Source organism: Dasypus novemcinctus, chromosome 6 (assembly GCF_030445035.2).
Source record: "Dasypus novemcinctus isolate mDasNov1 chromosome 6, mDasNov1.1.hap2, whole genome shotgun sequence".
Lineage (NCBI taxonomy): Eukaryota > Metazoa > Chordata > Mammalia > Cingulata > Dasypodidae > Dasypus > Dasypus novemcinctus.
This window is the reverse complement of record NC_080678.1, coordinates 50,956,343-50,975,405: the sequence shown is the minus strand read 5'-3', so window position 1 is coordinate 50,975,405 and position 19,063 is coordinate 50,956,343. Positions and strand designations below refer to the sequence as shown.

General features: G+C 41.2%; 1 protein-coding gene across 1 annotated transcript in view; it reads right to left on the bottom strand.

Annotated features, from left to right (window-relative positions):
- The window catches only part of TBC1D12 (TBC1 domain family member 12), a 143,182-nt gene extending 124,657 nt beyond the window's left edge, over positions 1-18,525 (bottom strand). Inside the window, exon 1 of the mRNA XM_058298800.2 lies at positions 17,395-18,525. Coding sequence (XP_058154783.1) covers positions 17,395-18,356 — 962 coding nt within the window. The 5' untranslated portion in view covers positions 18,357-18,525. The remainder of the gene's footprint in view (positions 1-17,394) is intronic.
- Positions 18,526-19,063: the final 538 nt, after the last annotated feature.

The following is a 19,063-nucleotide window of genomic DNA, read 5'->3' as shown; positions in this document are numbered from 1 at the left end:
CTTTGGAATTTGTGTTCCTGAGTGTGATGGAGTTGGACTCAGATGTGACCTTTCTATACATGCCTCTTCTGTCACTTTTACTGAACCTGTGGTTGGCACTGGGGTTGGTGTATACTCAAGAGACTTGAATCTCTGGACTGTCCATGTGACAGCTGGGCCCTGAGCCTCAGCAGAGTTGCAACTCCTACTCTCTGGTTCATTGGTCTTACCCAGGTCAGCTAACAGGGAGGTGAAGATGGTCAACCACCACAGCAGGGAATCCAGAGTGCCTACAACTCCAAGCAGGAGAATCACGTCCATCAACCATGTGGGATCTAAGCCCCCTCTCGATATAGAGGTGGAGTGGACATCACCATACCAGGGTCCACAGGATGGAGGAATAAAATATGGATTAAAGTAGACTTACTGTATTCTACTATAGAACTACTGTGACTAGTAATGGAAGAAATTGTAGCACTGATGTGGAGAAAGTGGCCACGGTAGTTGCTGACGGTAGGGAGAGGGAAGAAGAGATGTGATGTTGGGGCATTTTCATGACTTGGAGTTGTCCTGAATGATATTGCAGGGAGAGATGCTGGACATTATATATCCTGCCACAACCCACTGAATGTACTGAGGAAGGGTGTAAACTACAATGTAAACTATTATCCATGCAGTGAGCAGTGCTCCAAAATATATTCACTAAATGGAATGATGTGCCACAATGATGAAAGAGGTTGGTGATGTGGGAGGAATGGGGGTGGGGGGTGGGGTATATGGGAACCTCTTATACTTTTTAATGTAACAATTTTTGTGATCTATGTATCTTCAAAAAAATAAAATTTTAAAAATTAAATTAAATTTAAAAAATGGGAAAAAAAAATCTTAAATTTTATCCCCTTCAAAAACAGAAACTATTCACCTGGGATTTTTTTTTTTTAACAGATTTAAAACTTTAATAACTTACATTCGAACTTAAATTTCTGTGCAGTTTATTTCCTGGTAATTAAGACTAAATTTTTCCCTCACAGTTCTAAGGAATTCTAATTCTCTTTGCTGGATTTACCATGGTGCCTGTAGAAGAAATTTTACTTTCCTTTTAGCACTGGATCTCGAGTAAAAAATATAACGTGTACAACTGTATATATTGCATTTATCTTACCCTTTGATGTATGTACCTTTTAGTACCTGATTATATCATACTAACAACCTAAATTCCTCTCTCCCTTTTTTTTTTTAGGACATACCGGGAACTGAACCCAGACCTTGTACGTGGGAAGCAGGCGCTCAACCACTGAGCTACATCTGCTTGCCTAACAACCTAAACTTCTAAAGCTTAAATTAAACCTTATATATACAACTTGTCATTAAAAAATATTTAGTTGTGCCATATGGCCTCTTAAGAGGTGGGAGGGGGAGGGGGACATTAGGGAAGTTAAAAGGAAGTGGCAAAGGATCAGAGGGAAAAGGATAGAAAATACCTGTAAGGAAAGAACTGGCCAGAAACATTCACAAAGGCATTAAGCAGAGCAGAAAAATAAGAAATATATGGAGATAATCTGCTGTCTTAGTTTCCCAGATGCAATGACGAATACCACAAAATGGCTTTAATAATGGGAATTTACTGGCTCACAGATTTGAGGCTAAGAAAAGCTGAGGCATCAGCAAAGTGATGTTTTCTACCTGAAGACTGTGGCATTCTGGTGCTGGCTGCTGGCAATCTTTGCATGCTTCTTTTTTCCACCACTTGGCAAGACACATGACGGCATCTTCTTATGGGTTCGGTTGACTTCCAGCTGCTGGCTCCTCCCTGTGGCTTCCTCCCTCTGGTGTTCTCTATAAAGCTCCAGTAATAGGATTAAGACTCATCCTAACCACACTCTCAAACCCCCCAATTTTCTTGCTCTTATTCTCACCACCTTAACGGGAGTAGTATGGAAATAAAGTATTTATCTGTAGTCTTATTTTATATTCTCTGCCTTGCTTTTTTTTTTTAAGGAGGTACCGGGATTGAACCCAGAACCTCATACATTGGAAGCAGGCACTCAAGTGCTTGAGCTAACATCCACTCTCCAATGAGAGTTCTTTTTTCAGTTTGTTTGTTTTTCTTTTAGGAGGTACTGGGGATGGAACATAGGACCTCATATATCTGGTTCCCTGCCCTTCAAAAGCAGGTAACAGGATTTTATATTTTTCTAACAACAACAAAAAGTAAACTGTTGTAGTCCTTGAATAACTTATTCCTGGGACAACAACAACAAAATATTTCCCCTATCTCACAAGAAGATGACTACAAATGGTCTAAATGAAAACCAGATTTGAAAATTCTAAATAATAATACTTGTATGATGGACAGTTGTACATTAAAGTGTTTGGGAAAATATAAGGAATAGCACATAATTTGATTTCAAAACCAGTATATTTAGTTTTAACTTTAAAATGTTTTAATCTGTGTTGGGTTAGAAACAGGCAGAGGAAAATATTTTTTAACAAAAAAATGTATCCAACATAGAATTCAAATTAAAAAGAAATCAGGAAGCGGACTTGGCCCAGGGGTTAGGGCACCCATCTACTACATGGGAGGTCCCCGGTTCAAACCCCAGGCCCCCTTGACCCGTCTGGAGCTGGTCCACGCAAAGTGCTGATGTGCGCAAGGAGTGCTGTGCCACGCAAGGGTGTCCCTGCACATGGGAGCCCCATGGGCAAGGAGTGCGCCCCATAAGGACAGCCGCCGAGTGCGAAAGAAAGTGCAGCCTGCCCAGGAATGGCGCCGCACACACGGAGAGCTGACACAACAAAAATAAACACAAATTCCCATGCTGCTGACAACAGAAGTGGACAAAGAAACGCAGCAAATAGACACAGAACAGACAACTGGGGCAGGGGGAGAAGGGGAGAGAAATAAATAAATCTTTAAAAAAAAAAAAGAAATTGAAAACCAAAATCAAAGGTAAATTTAATGTGTTTACAAGTTTACACTTTAATTAATTTAGAAGCATGACTTGTAACTTGGTATCCTAAGGTAAACTTCAATTAATTGCAGAAATGACCTGCTGAAAACCCAGAAGTGCAAGAAAGGATGAAATGGGAAATTTGGGGACAAGTAAGTCATATGCAGTGTTCAGGATTTCTTGAAGGCATTGACAAAAAATTACAACTAGCAGCATCAGAAGGAAGAATAACACCCTTTTCGAAAAGCTGCAAAGAGAGAAAGTTATGATGTCACTTTGAGGAGACCTGAGTAAGATTTCACAAGTTAAGGCTTTTTCACAAAACAGGCAAGCATGGCTATATAAACAACATAGAAAGTTCTGGGACCGACTGCATCAGAAACACTAGGAGGGCCATTGTTAAAAAGTTGGGTTCTTACTGGGTCTAACCCAAAACCTATTAATCAGAAGGGGGCCTCAAGGATTCTGAATTCTTAATGAATTCCCCAGGTAATTTTAAACACTAAAGTTTAAGAATCACTGTAGTAGGGTCCAACCAACTACCAACCAGAGTTACCTGAGGACAAACTCTCAGCATGGCTAACAGAGCTCCTAGAAAGAAATAAGCAATTTGGAAAAGTGCTGGCCTTCCCTTTCATTTTCTCCAAATGTTTCCACTCTTCCCCAAAGCCCTCACACTATAACACATAAAATATGAAATGTATGAGAAAGCCAAGTTAAACACTTCATGTACTTAAACTAAAAAACTGACTGCCTATATTTAAAAGTGCTTAAAACAATAAATGTTGCAAATATTTTAATCTTCCTCCACATTCTCTCCTTCTCAAATTTGCTTTTTAGCCAAAACTCAAGACTGGGAAATTATACATTACCAACTGTTATAGGTCAAATTATGTCCCCCTCAAAAGATATTTTCAAGTTCTCATCCCCAGTCCTGTGAATGTGACATGGGGTGGAAATGGGGTGTCTGACAATATGTTTAGTTAAAATGAGGCCAAACTGGAGCAGCACTGGCCCTAATTCAATACCACTGGTATCTTTGTAATAGGAAATTTAGATCCATAGACTCGGGGGGAAAAAGCCCATGGGAGGATAGAGGCAGACGCATCTTACAAGCCAAGGAATGCCAAGGATTGCCAGCAAACACCAGAAACTAGAAGAGGCAATGAAGGATTCTCCCCTTACATGTTTCAGATGGAGCATGGCACTCCTGACACCTTGATTTCAGACTTCCAGTCTCCAGAATCATGAAACAATAAATTTCTGCTATTTTAAGCAGCTGGTTTATGGTACTTTGTTAAGGCAGCCCTAGGAAACTAAGACAGTAACTATGTCAGAGTTCATTTTAATGCCCATGCAACCCCATTTACAAATCTTGTTTAACAATATCCTACTCCACAAATTATATAATTGTATTCAGGAGGTACACAACAAATCAATTCCAGCATCTTCCTTTCTTTAAGCCAGTGGGTTTAAGTGGTGGAGTTGGGGAGAGAGATTTGGTGGTCTTGTTGTAGTCTAAAAAATAACATTTGAACCCTCACTGTATGTCAGATAATTTTTAAAAAGATTAGAATACTTACACACTTAACCCTCATGACAATCACCCGAGGAAGGTATTGTTATTATCATCCCCAATGTCCAGATGGGTGAAGTAACTTGTCCTGAATTACAGTTAGTTAGCTGATTCAAATCCAGGCATTTTAACTCCAGAACCAGCGCTTTCAACTACTACACTATCTGGTAGTTTGTAGATTCCAGGTAGGTTTACCCTATTTTACTCCTTAATCCACTAAAATTTGCCAGACCATCCAAATCACCTCAGGGAACTTTCTAAAAATGCAAATTAACCTGCGAAAGGCAGGTCCTCTGAATCTGGGTGAGGGGTGTGGATTTAGGAGATCTAATTTTTTTGGTTTTCTTTTTTAAGATTTATTTACTTCTTCCCACCCCCTTGTTGTTTGAGCTTGCTGTCTGCTCTCTGTGTCTGTTCATTGTGTGCTCTCTGTGTCTGCTCATCTCTTTCTTTAGGCAGCACTGGCAAACCCCAGGCCTCCCATGTGGGAGGGAGGCACCTAATGGCACAAGCCACCTCCACTCCCTGTTTGTTGTGTTTCTCACTGTTTTTCCTCCATGTGCCTCTTGGTTGCATCATCTCAGTGCATCAACTTGTTGGCTCAGCTTGCTGTGCCAATCCATTCCATCAGCTCACTGTCTCCTTTAGGAGGCACTAGGAACCAAACCTGGGACCTCCCATGTGGTAGGTGGGTGCCCAATTGCTTGAGCCACATCCACTTCCCCTAATTGTTTTTAATATGCCTTTAGGTCAGGGTTTTTTTTTTGGTTTTTTTTGTTTTTTTTTTTAAAGATTTATTTATTTATTTTTAATCCCCACCCCCCCTGGTTGTCTGTTCTCTGTGTCTATTTGCTGCATCTTGTTTCTCTGTCCGCTTCTGTTGTCATCAGCGGCACGGGAAGTGTGGGAGGCGCCATTCCTGGGCAGGCTGCACTTTCCTTCGCACTGGGCAGCTCTCCTTACCGGGCGCACTCCTTGCGCGTGGGGCTCCCCTACGCCAGGGACACCCCTGCGTGGCAGGGCACTCCTTGCGTGCATCAGCACTGCGCATGGGCCAGCTCCACACGGGTCAAGGAGGCCCAGGGTTTGAACCGCGGACCTCCCATGTGGTAAACGGACGCCCTAACCACTGGGCCAAGTCCGTTTCCCGAGGTCACAAGGACCTCTCTGCCAGTCGGGTGAAAACCAAAGACCCCTTCTCTGAATGTAGTGGCACATAGTTTTATGACACTCAACATTGGCATGTCTTTAAATTAAATTTTATTACTCAAAATTACATTTTACAACATTTCCATAGTTTCAATACCTGATAACCTAACATAGTTCAACATCTGTTTAAACATTTAGAAATTTAAGTTTTCCCACAGTGTGATAAAACCATCTCCACCATCCTTACCAACCTTTTTGCAAGCAGTTATCAGTGGCACTCAGAACATGCTACATCAAAATAAAAATGATACTAAGTCCACTCTATACTGTATATTATTTAATAAATATATCACACCTGCACCAATATATCCCCATAAAAATGTTTTTAAATGCATAAAATAAAATTACAAAGGAAATCAGTTACATATATTGAAATACAGTTACTAAAATAAAAAACATACGATATAAGGAAGCAGATGTAGCTTAAGCAATTGGGCTCCTATGGACCATATGGGAAGTCCAGGGTTTAATCCCTGGGGCCTCCTGGTGAGGAAAGGCTGGCCCGCATGGCAAGTTGGCCCATGTGGTGAGCTGGCCTGAGCAGAGAGCTGGCCTGCGCGGAGAGCTGGCGCAGCAATATGACACAACAGAAAGAGACACAGAGGAGAGACAATAAATGGCACAGCAGACCAGGGAGCTGAAGTGGCGCAAGAGATTGAGCACCTCTCTCCCACTCCAGAAGGTCCCAAGATCGGATCCCAATGCCACCTAGGAGAGGACAGGCAGACACAAAAGGGTGCACAGTGAATGGACACAGAAAATAGACAGCAAGTGCAAAACAAAATGGTGGGGGGCTGGGGGGATAGGCAGAATAAATAAATCTTTAAAAAAAAACAAGCTATAATACTATACATATGTGCTTCTTTCTTAACACATTTAATAATAATCCAATACATCAAAAATATAGGAAAGTTAAATTTAATTTTTTAAAGACATGTCAATGTGTAGACTGTTGTTTATCTTAAATAAGAACATTAATCTGTGGTGTAGTATTTGAAAAGATAAGGCAACATGTATATCATGTTGGACATCTGATCGAGTTTTTTCCTACTCAAGCTCCATGGACCCCCAGAAATCTTTCCACAGACCCCTTGGGTTAAGAACCTCTGCTTTAGGTAATTCTGAAGTATATGAAAGGCAAGGAACTACTGGACTAGGTTATTAGTTCACCAAACACTGGCAGCCTTTGAGAAATAACTCATAGTTTGTAAATTAGATGTCTTAAATTCCAGTTGATTAAAATTTTCTTATTACCCTATTCTCTCTCCTACCCCAAAGAAATTATAAGGAAAAAATCACATCTAGAGTTTGCTAAAGAATTAGAGCTGCTGGTTTATACTGTCTACATATAAGAAACTCAACAAAGATCATTTCTGTTTAGCATAATTAATCTGAGACAGTGATAGATCTTTACTGAATGAAATATTCAAGGTAGAATTTAGAATTCAAGGGGATATTTCCATCTCTGGCAAATTCTCATTTTACAGATGGGAAAAAAACAAAACCTATTTTTCAAGCATCCTCTTTAAGTCAGTTCACATTTGTAATATTTAGCCAGCAAGCATATAAGGTCTAATATAGTATGTGCAAGAGAGCTGTCTAATACAGTATCACCATGTATAAGAGTTTGAACGAACTCTAAAGACCATTTAGTCCAATCTCCTAATACAGATTAGGAAACTGAAGCCCAGAAATTTAGTGACTTGCCCAAGGTCACACAGTTGGTTAGCTGCAGAAGCAACAACCTAGGAAAATGTTTAGTTTCTTATTACACAAGCAAATAGTCTTTTCACTACACTAAAAGCTGTTTTTGTTCCTAAAATTTAGTTATAATTCATAGAAATCAACACATTAGCTTCAAATTGTATAGTCTAATTCTGGTTCTTGCATTAATTGGCTATCTGACTTTGGGCAAATAACTGTAAAACAAAAATAAATCCTACCTTTCCTAGATCCCAGAATTATTTTATGAACCAAAGAAAAAGAAAACAAAAAATAATTTTGGAAAAATTGAAATATAAAATTACACAGAATTAAGACACTCTTTCTTTTTGACAGACCTACCAAGTTCATGTTAACAGGACAAAACAGTCTCTTCAACAAATGGTGCTGGGAGAACTGGATTTCCTTAACAAAAAGAATGAAAGAGAACCCCTATCTCACTCCCTATTCAAGAATCAAATCAAAATGGATCAAAGATGTAATTATAAAAGCCTAAGACCATAAAACTACTAGAAGAAAATGTAGGGAAATATTTTCAAGCTCTTGTGGTAGGAGGTGGTTTCTTGGATATTACACCCAAAGCATAATCAATAAAATAAAAAACAGATAAATGGGACCTCCTCAAAATTATACACCTTTGCATCTCAAAGGACTCTATCAAAAGGGTGAAAAGGTAGCTGACTCAATGGGAGGAAATATTTGGAAATCACATATCTGATAAGGGTTTAATATCCATGATATATAAAGAGATGCTACAATCCAACAATAAAAAGACAAATGAGGGAAGAGGATGTGGCTCAAGCCCTTGGGCACCTGCCTACCACATGGGAAGTACTGAGTTTGGTTTCCAGTGCCTCCTTAAGAAGAAAAGCATGATAACAAGCTGACGCAAAAAGGCTGGCTAGCGCAGAGAGTGACCCAACAAGATTACAACACAACAAGATGATGACTCAAGGAGGAGACACAGCAAGGAAACACAATGAGAGACTTAATAACAGGGAGCGGAGGTGGCTCAAGTGATTGGGTGCCTCCTTCCCAGATGGGAGGTCCTGGTTCAGTTCCCAGTGCCTCCTAAAAAGAAGAAAAACAGACACAGAGAGCAGAAGGTGAGCGCAAAACGAGGAGGGGGGTGTGGGGAGAAATAAATAAATAAATCTTAAAAAAAAAAAAAAAAGACAAACAACCTGATTATCTAATTGAAAAACAGAAGCTATGTATAGCAGGGGAAACAGAGACCGAGAGGTGAAGAATTTTCTTTTTTGTTGTTTTTTATTATTATTATTGTTGAAATAATGAAAAAGCTCCAATAATGACTGAAGTGATGAATGCACAACTATGTGATTATACCAAATACCATGATTGTATACATTAGATGAATTGTATGCTTTATTATTATCAAAAAATAAAATAAAAATAAAACACAAAAAAATGAAAAAATATGTATCAATAAAATTGATTTGTTAAAAATTTAAAAAATTTTTAAAGTCATTGACTATACAATTGGATAGACTGTTAAGGTATGTGAATATATCTCAATAAAACTGCTTAATAAAAAAAAAAAAAGAGCAAAAGACTTGAAGAAACATTTGTCCAAAGAAGAATTACAAATGACAAAAAAACACATGAAAAAATGTTCAATACTGCTAGTGATTAGGGAAATGCAAATTAAAGCTACAATGAGATATTATTTCACACCTATTAGAATGGCCACTATTAAAAAGTTGGAAAACTACAAGTGTTGGAGAGGATGTGGAGAGATAGGAATGTTTATTCACTGTTGGTGGGAATGCAGAATGGTACAACCACTGTGGAGAAATGTTTGGCAGTTCCTAAGGAAGTTGAATACAGATTTGCCACATGACCCAGCAATAGCACTACTAGGTATATACCCAGGAGAACTTAGAGCAGTGACACAAACAGACATCTTCACACCAATGTCCATAGTAGTAATATTCATAATTGCCTAAAGATGGAAACAACCCAGACATCCATCAACCGATGAATGGATAAACAAACTGTGGTGTATACACATGATGGTATATTATGCAGCTGTAAGAAGAAAGGAAGTTATGAAGCATATGACAACACTGATCAACCTGGAGGACATTATGTTGAGTGAAGCAAGCCAAACACAGAAGGACAAATACTGTATGACTGCACTATTATGAACTAAATATATTGTGTTTATATGAACTAAATATATTATGCAGTTAGTAACTAGAATATGGGTCACCAGAAAATAGAATGACATTAGAGATTGGAAAACTGAGGGTTAATCTGTGCAGAATTGGTAAAAAAAGTTGTTAATCTTTGGAAATGAATAGAAAAAGTGAAAGTACAACAATATTTGTAACTAGCAGTGCTTTTATATGGGTATGACAGTGGTTGAAAGGAAAAGTCTAAGGTCATGTATATTTACAAGAAAGAAAGCTAAAAATGTAATATGGGACTGTATAGCATGGTAAAACCTCATGTGAAATATGAGTATGGGTAATACCGCATATAGAAGACTGTTTTTCTTTGAAACTGAACAAATAAATGTTAATGTTACAAGATGTTAATATCAGGCAAAAAAAACATGATGCTAAATGAAAGAAACCAGACATAAAGCACTACATATTGTATGACTCCATTTATATAAAATGTAACATAAATCAACTTATAAAGATGGAATTAGATTAGTGATTATGTTGGGCTGGGAAAGAATAGAGGGATTGAGAGGTAACTGCAAGGGGTGTGGAGTTTTTCTTTATGGAATAATGAAATTGTTCTAAAATTTTTTGTGGTAATGAACGCATAACACTGATTATACTAAAAGTTATTGAAAACTATGGATCAATTGTATGTTATGTGAATGTATCGCAATAAAACTGCTTTAAAAAAAAACAAATAAGCAAAACTCTTTCTAAATCTCCCATCCTCCTAGGGGAAAAGGCCATGTTGAGCCAGGGTTCAAGACCAGGGGAGTCTGGCCCCTACCACCCTACCACCTGCCAGGCTTGTCTCTTGCTCCTACAGCTCCCCCAGTCTGCTTTTCAGCTCCCTTGCAATTTCAGCCCTCCCCATACCAAACAGGCCCTCTCCACCTCTGCAGCTCTGTCTAGCTGTTTCCTCTACCTTTCCATGCTGTGTCATCGTGAACTACTAGGTACCTGCAAAGCCCTGCTACAGAGTGCCAGCCCAAGAAAATGCCTACCTTCCAGGGACCCCTCTGAGGAGCGTGCACTGAGCTGCGCAGACCTAGTCTCAGATGAGTAGGACCTGTGAACACAGGTCCCCCATCCCTCTTACAGGGAGCCACAACACAGCGGGTCAAGGGCCATGAAAAAGGGCCTGGCACACAGTAAGTGATCAGGAAATGTTGGCTGAATGAACACATGTGCACAAAGGAAATTCTCAAAAGAAAGGTTTATGGTAGTAAGGGTGGAGTGGCAATTTACTAGAGTTTTTAAACTTTTGGTGTTTTTCAAGTTTTCAGCAAAGAAGATATATATAAATATATTTGTATGTACTAAGTGACTAAATTAAGTGATTCTCTGAATACTTTGTGTTAGCTTAGGTTTTCATAAACTGGGACGTGCCTGAATTAAAAGATACACTTTCATATTTTTTCTAGAAGCAAACAGGTAATAGTTGTTAAATCTTTGTAAATGCTACCCCAAACAGTCTAAACTGAAAAGACTTTAAAATCAATGCTTTAGGGAAGCGGACTTGGCCCAACAGATATGGCGTCCGCCTACCACGTGGGAGGTCCGCAATTCAAACCCCAGGCCTCCTTGACCTGTGTGGAGCTGGCCCATGCACACTGCTGATGTGCCAAGTAGTGCCATGCCACGCAGGGGTGTCCCCCGCGTAGGGGAGCCCTACACACAAGGAGTGTGCCCCCTAAGGAGAGCCGCTCAGCAGGAAAGAAAGTGCAGTCTGCCCAGGAATGGCACCACACACACGGAGAGTTGACACAAGATGATGCAACAAAAAGAAAAACAGATTCCTGGTACTGCTGATAAGGATAGAAGCGGTCACAGAAGAACACACAGCAAATGGACACAGAGCAGAAAACTGGGGGGGGAGAGGGATAATAAAAAATAAATCTTTAAAATATAAAAAAAAGAAAGCAAATAAAATAAAATCAATGCTTTAGGTTCACTCCTTCCCTAATTCATTTCCAATATTAAATTAATACTACCTTAAATTGGGAAACGGACTTCGGCCCAGTGGTTAGGGCGTCCGTCTACCACATGGGAGGTCCGCGGTTCAAGCCCCGGGCCTCCTTGACCCCTGTGGAGCTGGCTGATGCGCACAAGGAGTGCCGTGCCACACAGGGGTGTCCCCGGCGTAGGGGAGCCCCACGCGCAAGGAGTGCACCCATAAGGAGAGCCGCCCAGCGTGAAGGAGGGAGCAGCCTGCGGAGGAATGGCGCCGCCCACACTTCCCTTGCCGCTGAAGACAACAGAAGCGGACAAAGAAACAAGACGCAGCAAAAAGACACAGACAACGGGGGAGGGGAGAGGAATTAAATAAATAAAAATAAATCTTTAAAAAAAAAAAATACTACCTTAAATTAATACTAGACCATTTCTAGCAAATAAAATATTTCTGATGACAGTACTGTTTTCTATAAAGTAACAAGGGATTACACAAAGTAATCTCTGAAGTTCCCTCCTCTTTAAACAGCTGACTTTACATTAAAGCACAATCAACCCCATTCAACCTTTTAGTCAAAAGCCATACACAAAATAAGTGTGAAGTATAATTAATAGTAAAGTACCGATGTTGGTTCCTTGGTTGTGACAAATGTACCACAGTACTGTAATGTTAGCAACTGGATAAACTGAGTGAGTGGTATTTGGGAACTCTCTATCTATGCAACTTTTCTGTAAATCTAAAATTATCCTAAAATTTCAAAAGTTCATTTCTCCTTGCCCATTTTGGGCAATTCAGAAAATTTCTACCCAACAAGTCACTCCAAGTTTAAATCAGAGTAATGGTTTGCTTTATTTGCTTTGCTTCCTGGACTACAGTGTTAAAATGCTAATTTAGCTTAGCACTTGAAAGTAATACGGATGAATGCTTAAATTATCTTAGTCCCACAAAAATGGAAGTCTCACAATATAAATACTTCCTACCTAACTTATATTCACATTATCACCCTTCTTAACCTTCCCCCTTAAAACAAAGAATTTCTAAAATGAAGTCCTTAAAGCACGGGTGAACTTCCAGTAGTTCAGTGCAGACCCCTGTAATGTTTTGTTCTATTTTTTAAAGGAAATGCTGATCTGAGGGGATAAAAAGGAACAGGGTACTACCCAAATTGATATACAGATTCAATGCAATCCCAATAAAAATTCCACCAGCATTTTTTTAAGCACATGGAAAATACAATTATCAAATTTATCTGGAAGGGTAAGAGGCCCTGAATAGCCAGAAACATCTTAAAAAGGATAAGTGAAGTTGGAAGACTCTCACTACCATAAATCATATTACCTAGCTACGGTGGTAAAAACAGCATGGTATTGGCATAAATACAGACACATAGACCAATAAAACCGAATTGATGGTTCAGAAACAGACCCTCACATCTACGGCCAAGTGATTTTTGACAAGCCTGTTGAGCCCTACCAGTTGGGGCAGAACAGTTCATTCAACAAATGGTATTGGGAGAACAGGATACCCATAGCCATAAGAAAGAAAGAAGAACCCCCTACCTCATACCTTATAAAAAAAATTAACTCAAAATGGATCATAGACCTAAATATAAAAGGAAGTACAATAAAGCTCCTAGAATAAAATGTAGGGAAACATCTTCAAGACCTGGTGGTAAGAGGTGGATTCTTAAACCTTACGCCAAAAGCACAAGCAACAAAAAAACATGGATAAATGGGACCTCCTCAAATTTAAACCCTTCTGTGATTCAAAGGACTTCATCAAGAAGGTGAAAAGGCAGCCTAGTCGATGGGAGAAAATATTTGTAAACCACTTATCTGATAAGGGATTGATTTCCATTCTATATAAAGAGATCATACAGCTCAACGATAAAAGAGCAAGCAATCCAATTTAAAAATGGGCAAAAGATTTAAATAGACATTTCTCCAAACAGGAAATACAAATGGCCAAAAAGAAAAAAATGTTCCATATCACTAGCTATTAGGGAAATGCAAATTAAAACAACAATGAGATATCATCTTACATCACATAGAATGGCCATTATTAAAAAAACAGACAACAATAAGTGCTGGAGAGAATGTGGAGAAATAGGAACACTCCTTCACTGTTGATGGGAGTGTAAAATGGTGCAGCCTCTGTGGAAGACAGTTTGGCAGTTCCTCAGGAAGCTAAATATAGAACTGCCATATGATCCAGCAATTCCTCTACTAGGAACATATCCAAAAGAACTAAAAACTATGACACGAACAGACACTTGCACACCAGTGTTCACAGTGGCATTTTCACAATTGCCAAAAGATGAAAACAACCCAAGTGTCCATCCACCAATGAACGGATAAACAAAATGTGATATATACATACAATGGAATACTATGCTGCAATAAAAAGAAATGAAATTGGGACATATGTGATAACATGGGTAAGTCTTGAAGACATTATACTAAGCAAGTAAGCCAGACACAAAAGGACAAATATTGCATGGTCTCATTAATATGAACTAAATACAAATACTAAACACATGGAATGAAAACCTAGAGTATAAGTTATAAGGAGATAAGAGGAGGGTTGAGGAGGGTTGAGAAGAACTATGGATGCTTAATGTACATAGAAGTTTTAACTAATTTGACTGTAAAAGAGTTGATAATAACATATTATAGTGAGTAGCAACTGGCTTATAAATGGGATTGTGACTAAAAAAGGTAGTCTGGAGAAGTAAATGTCAATAGAAAGAAAACTAAAGAATAATCTAGGGACTGAATAACACAGTGAACCCAGAGGTGGCTGAGAATTGTGGTTAAGGGTTCAAATGTAAGAGAGTCCTTCTGTTAGCTAGAGCAGATGTACATCACTATTGCAGGGTGATGGGAATATGGAGAAACATGGGAAAACTATAATTGGTGTAACCTATAGTCTGTGGTTAACAGCAATACTATAATATTCTAGCATTAATGCCAAGCTATTTTGTGTTGATAATGGAGGTGTATGGAAAAAGTGTGCCAAATGTATGCTATGGACTATGATTGGTGGTAATATGATCTGACGATATTATCTCAATCTGTAACAAATGTTCCACCAGGGTGTGGAGTTGTATGGGATATCTACACATCTGTATGATTGTTTTGCAAGTTTCACAATATCTGTAACAAAAATACATTTTAAAAAATACTGAGTTGGGGGAAAAATACACCAAATATAAGATAAGGAATATAGTTGGTAGTAATATTTTGACAATGCTCTTGCATAGTTTTTAACAAATGTTTCACAGCAATGCAAACGGTTGGTGGAGGAGTGATGTATGAGACCCCTGTGTGATGTTATGTATGTTTATTTGGTAAGTTCGCAATCTTTACTATACACTTATTGTTTATGTGTGTTCATGTATGAATGATAAACTTCAATTTTAAAAAAAGGAACGGGGTGTATGTGTGTGTGTAAAAACACTCTTAGGTTGGTAGGACAGGGACAATTTCTGATTATTCTGCCTGGGAGGGATGGATATCTTCAAAATCATAGTACCTAGAGAACAATAAAGAAGGGGAGGGGTGGGGGGATGGGGTTGAATGGGACCTCACATATATATTTTTAATGTAATATTATTACAAAGTCAATAAAAAAAAATTTAAAAAAAAAAAAAAAAAAAGAAGGGGAGTCCATCAAAGTTGCCCAGTCAACCTGAGTGTGTGGTTTTTCAGACTAGTGCTAAGTGTTGTTGATTCAGAGATGACTCCCACAATCTCTACTTTTAACAGTGGTCAGAATCCAGTTAAGGTTTTGGCCAAATGCTAAGAGAAAATCTGTACCTCTCTGAACCTGCCCTTTCCCAAGAATGTATATATAGGAAGTAATGGCTCCTAAGGTCTTTACATTCAGATGTCAATTAAGAAAAACAAGGCTTAGAGAGAAATTAACTTCAGGGCACCTAAGCCTTTTCACTTCAAATCCAGTGCAGTACATGTGCCTAATGTGACCATATAAGTGTCACTTAGCTATATTGATAAAAGTCCTATTAGTCTAAAACTAAAAGAAAAATTTTAAATTAGTTCAAAATTACTGCTTACTACTGATAACATGAAAGCCTCCTATAATAGTTTTGCCTTGTTACTGTTCATAAGTTATAATGCATATACATATGTATCATACAAATACAGGTATCTTCTATCTTAATGCCCTCTAGCCTGCACTCTACCTCCAGGTCAATTCATCTCTATTCCCAATGCATAACACAGAGCAAGCATTTAGGATATACTGGCTGAACTAGTGATCTCCAAGTCTAGTTAGTGATCCTGTCCAGGTATAAATTGCCTATACCTGACACAAAACATGACCAAAGTAGATAAAATGAGCAAAAAACACCCAAAGGCCACACAGCCTTACAAATATATAAACCTGACTAACCGTGAGGTTTTTATGGACACTATGAGTTTTAAATACACATCTCACTACTTTATATTTTGTCCTATGAGTGATGCAAATTAAAATTCCTTAATCTTTAAACAACTTTATAATTTAATTTATACAAAAGCAGAAAGAGGATAGTAAAGAAGAAAGAGGAATGTAAATATTAATTACATTCAAAAAAGAAAGTAGAGAGAGGAATATGAACCAGCAATCAGAGTTGGAAAATACGCACACTACTTCTTTAGCCCTCTAAAACTTAAGATGCAGAATTTTTTTCCTTCACTTCTGGTTCTAGTCAAGACCCATCAAAAGGGAGCAGTAAAGGAAAACAAAAAACAAAAAAAGGAAGCAGAAACCATAAAAAAGAGAGCTGCGAAAGGGAGGAGTTACATATTGGGAATACTTTCCTATTTGCCTAGAGAGTTTAAAAAAAAAAAGCCTGTTAAAATCTGACTCAAGGGAAACTGCTTTTCCACTAACGTGCGCTGAAATAAGTATTTTCTATTTTCTGCTTATCTGCTTATTTGTTAGACCAACAAAATTCCATTCTGACTCCTGCAATGTACAGCGGTATAATTTAATTTCAAATACATCATGTCAAATCACGAACACAATACCATAAAAAAGTAAAAAGTTGCTGAAAAAAGTAAAGACCTATGTGAGGTAATTAAGAGAGAGATTTCCAACTTAGAGCAATTTGGCTTAAAAGGCTAGGATTAAGATCTAAAATCACCAATCTGACTATATTTTAATAAAAATCACTGTAACAAATTATTAAGCACTATAATACATTATCACTTTTGCTTTGTTTTGTTTTAGGAGACTGCACCTGGGACTTCATCCATGGGAAGCAGACGCTCAACCACTGAGCTACACCCGCTCGCTCCCCTACACAATCACTTTTAATTTCAAGAACTCCTGGATATGTGAATGGATTTAAACTCCACGCAAATAGATCCACAAAGTGACTTCTTTTTCTCGTTCACAACCACACCCGTACACACATATCGCCCCCATCACCCACCCGAATCCTGAGGCACAATGAAGAAACTGGGGCTGGAGAAGGTTTGTTTTTCTGGAAAAGGCATAACTGTAGACAGGACACTAGAACGCTGGTCAGACCTGAATACACAGAAACGAGTTATGAATAGCAGGTATAGCCTCCAGTGACAGGGAAAGAGAAAAACTAACTCCTCGCAGAGCTCTCTAGAAAACACAATGAAGACGGAGTTCCTCTTCTCCCCGTGACAAATCAAAGCTAGGTCCCGACGCGCGCGGGGGCCCCCTGCGAGGCGGTCACCCGAACCGGTCTCGGCACGCCGCGCCCCGGCCCCGCGCCCGTCCCGAGCCCCGGCCCCGCGCCCGTCCCGAGCCCCGGCGCAGCCCGCGCTGTACCTGGCGAAGAAGTCGGCGAAGCCACCGCTCCGTCGAGCCCGGGCCGAGGCCCCCGCGGGACCCTGCTCCGCCGCGGGCGGGGGCAGCGGCGGCGCCGCCGAGGGCAGGTGGTCGCGGGCGCTCTGGCGACGGCTCACCTCGAACGTGTTACGAGAGTTCAAGTGTACGTCGGCGAAGCCAAGGCGCGGCTCGGCGCCCCCGCTAGTCCTTGAGGCCGAAGCGCCTGAGGGCGCACCCTCCCCGGGACCCCCGGCGCCGGCTCCCGGCTGCTCCAAGTCCTCGCTGCTGCCGCCGCTGACGGGACTACCTCCCGAGGCGCTGCCCGCGCCTTCGGGCTCTTCGGTGTCCGCGGTCGCCAGGCAGCAGCTCCGCAACGGGTCTTCGAGCGGCGCGGCCCAGTCGGACCGGCTGCCCGCTCCGTCCGCGCCCTCGTCGCCAGGCCCTTCGAGGCGGAGGCGGCCGCACGGGCGGCGGCGCCGCGGTTGCCGGCCGCCGGCGCGGGACAGCCCGCGAGCCTCCTCCAGGTCGCGACAGTCCCGGCCCGGCAGGAAGCCAGAGTCTCCGTTGGTCATGCCTCCGTGCCGCGGCGCGCGGGCATCTGCCGCCGTCTCTGTGCCGCGGTGCTTGGAGCCCGAGCCCGGTGGACCGGCGTCCGAACGCGGGGCCGCCGAGTGCGGAGGAGCGCGGGCCTGGCCGGCGGGGAGCGGACAGTAGCAAAGCCCGGGCTCCAGCTGAGCCCCTGTCGCCGCGAAGTAACGCTGAAGGAGCTGCCGAGGCGGCGTCTCCTCCTCTTCCTCTTCTTCCTCCTCTTCCTCGGGCGGTTCCACAGCGCCAAACCCTCCGCCGAAGCCTCCCGTAGCCCGGATCATCTTCCCGTCCTGGCCCACGGGCTCCAGCGCCGGCACAGAGAACAACTTCGGGTTTCTTCCCGAACAGGCTCCAACATCCTCCGGACCCACCATCTGGGTGCCAGCCCACCGCCGCCGCGGGAGGCTGTAGAAGACACCCTGACGCAAGCACGGCCCAGCAATCGCCCTGGGTGCTGGGGCCGCGGCGGCCGCCGCCGCAACGTTCCCAGACCCACCCCTCCCACCACCTGGTTTCGGGCAGTTGCGGGCGGGCGAGCACGCGCCTGGGCTCGCGCACGCGCAAAAGCGCGGCTGGGCAAGCCGAACCTGGCAATTGCGCGAACCATAGAGACGGTGGCTAGAGAGACCCTCTCCATAACACTCTCAGGCTGCCAATCTTGGATCGGCCAGAGAGAGTGGAGGCTGGTTGGCCAACTCCGAGTATGACAATTCTTACAGAAGCGGGTGTTGTTCGCATAGCAAAAACTGTCTTGACGTAAATTTAGATGTGGCTAAGTCCTTCCCAGCTCTAATTGGTCAGCAGTTAATTTTACGATTTTACGTACCCCTTTATCCCCGTTGCCATATTTCAGGTCTTCATCACCTCATGCCAAAACCCTCCCCCTCTCCACTTCATTTTACACAGTGCTACCAAAGTCATTTTTCCTATGTAATACCATCGTTCTGCTTTAAATATCCCGATATTACCTAATGAGGGAGAAGTCAAGCAGAAAAGGGGCTATGATAAGGGAATCTGAAATAATGGACTAAAATGGGGGTGATGAAAATTGAATGGAAGTATATTTAAGGTAGAAATCACA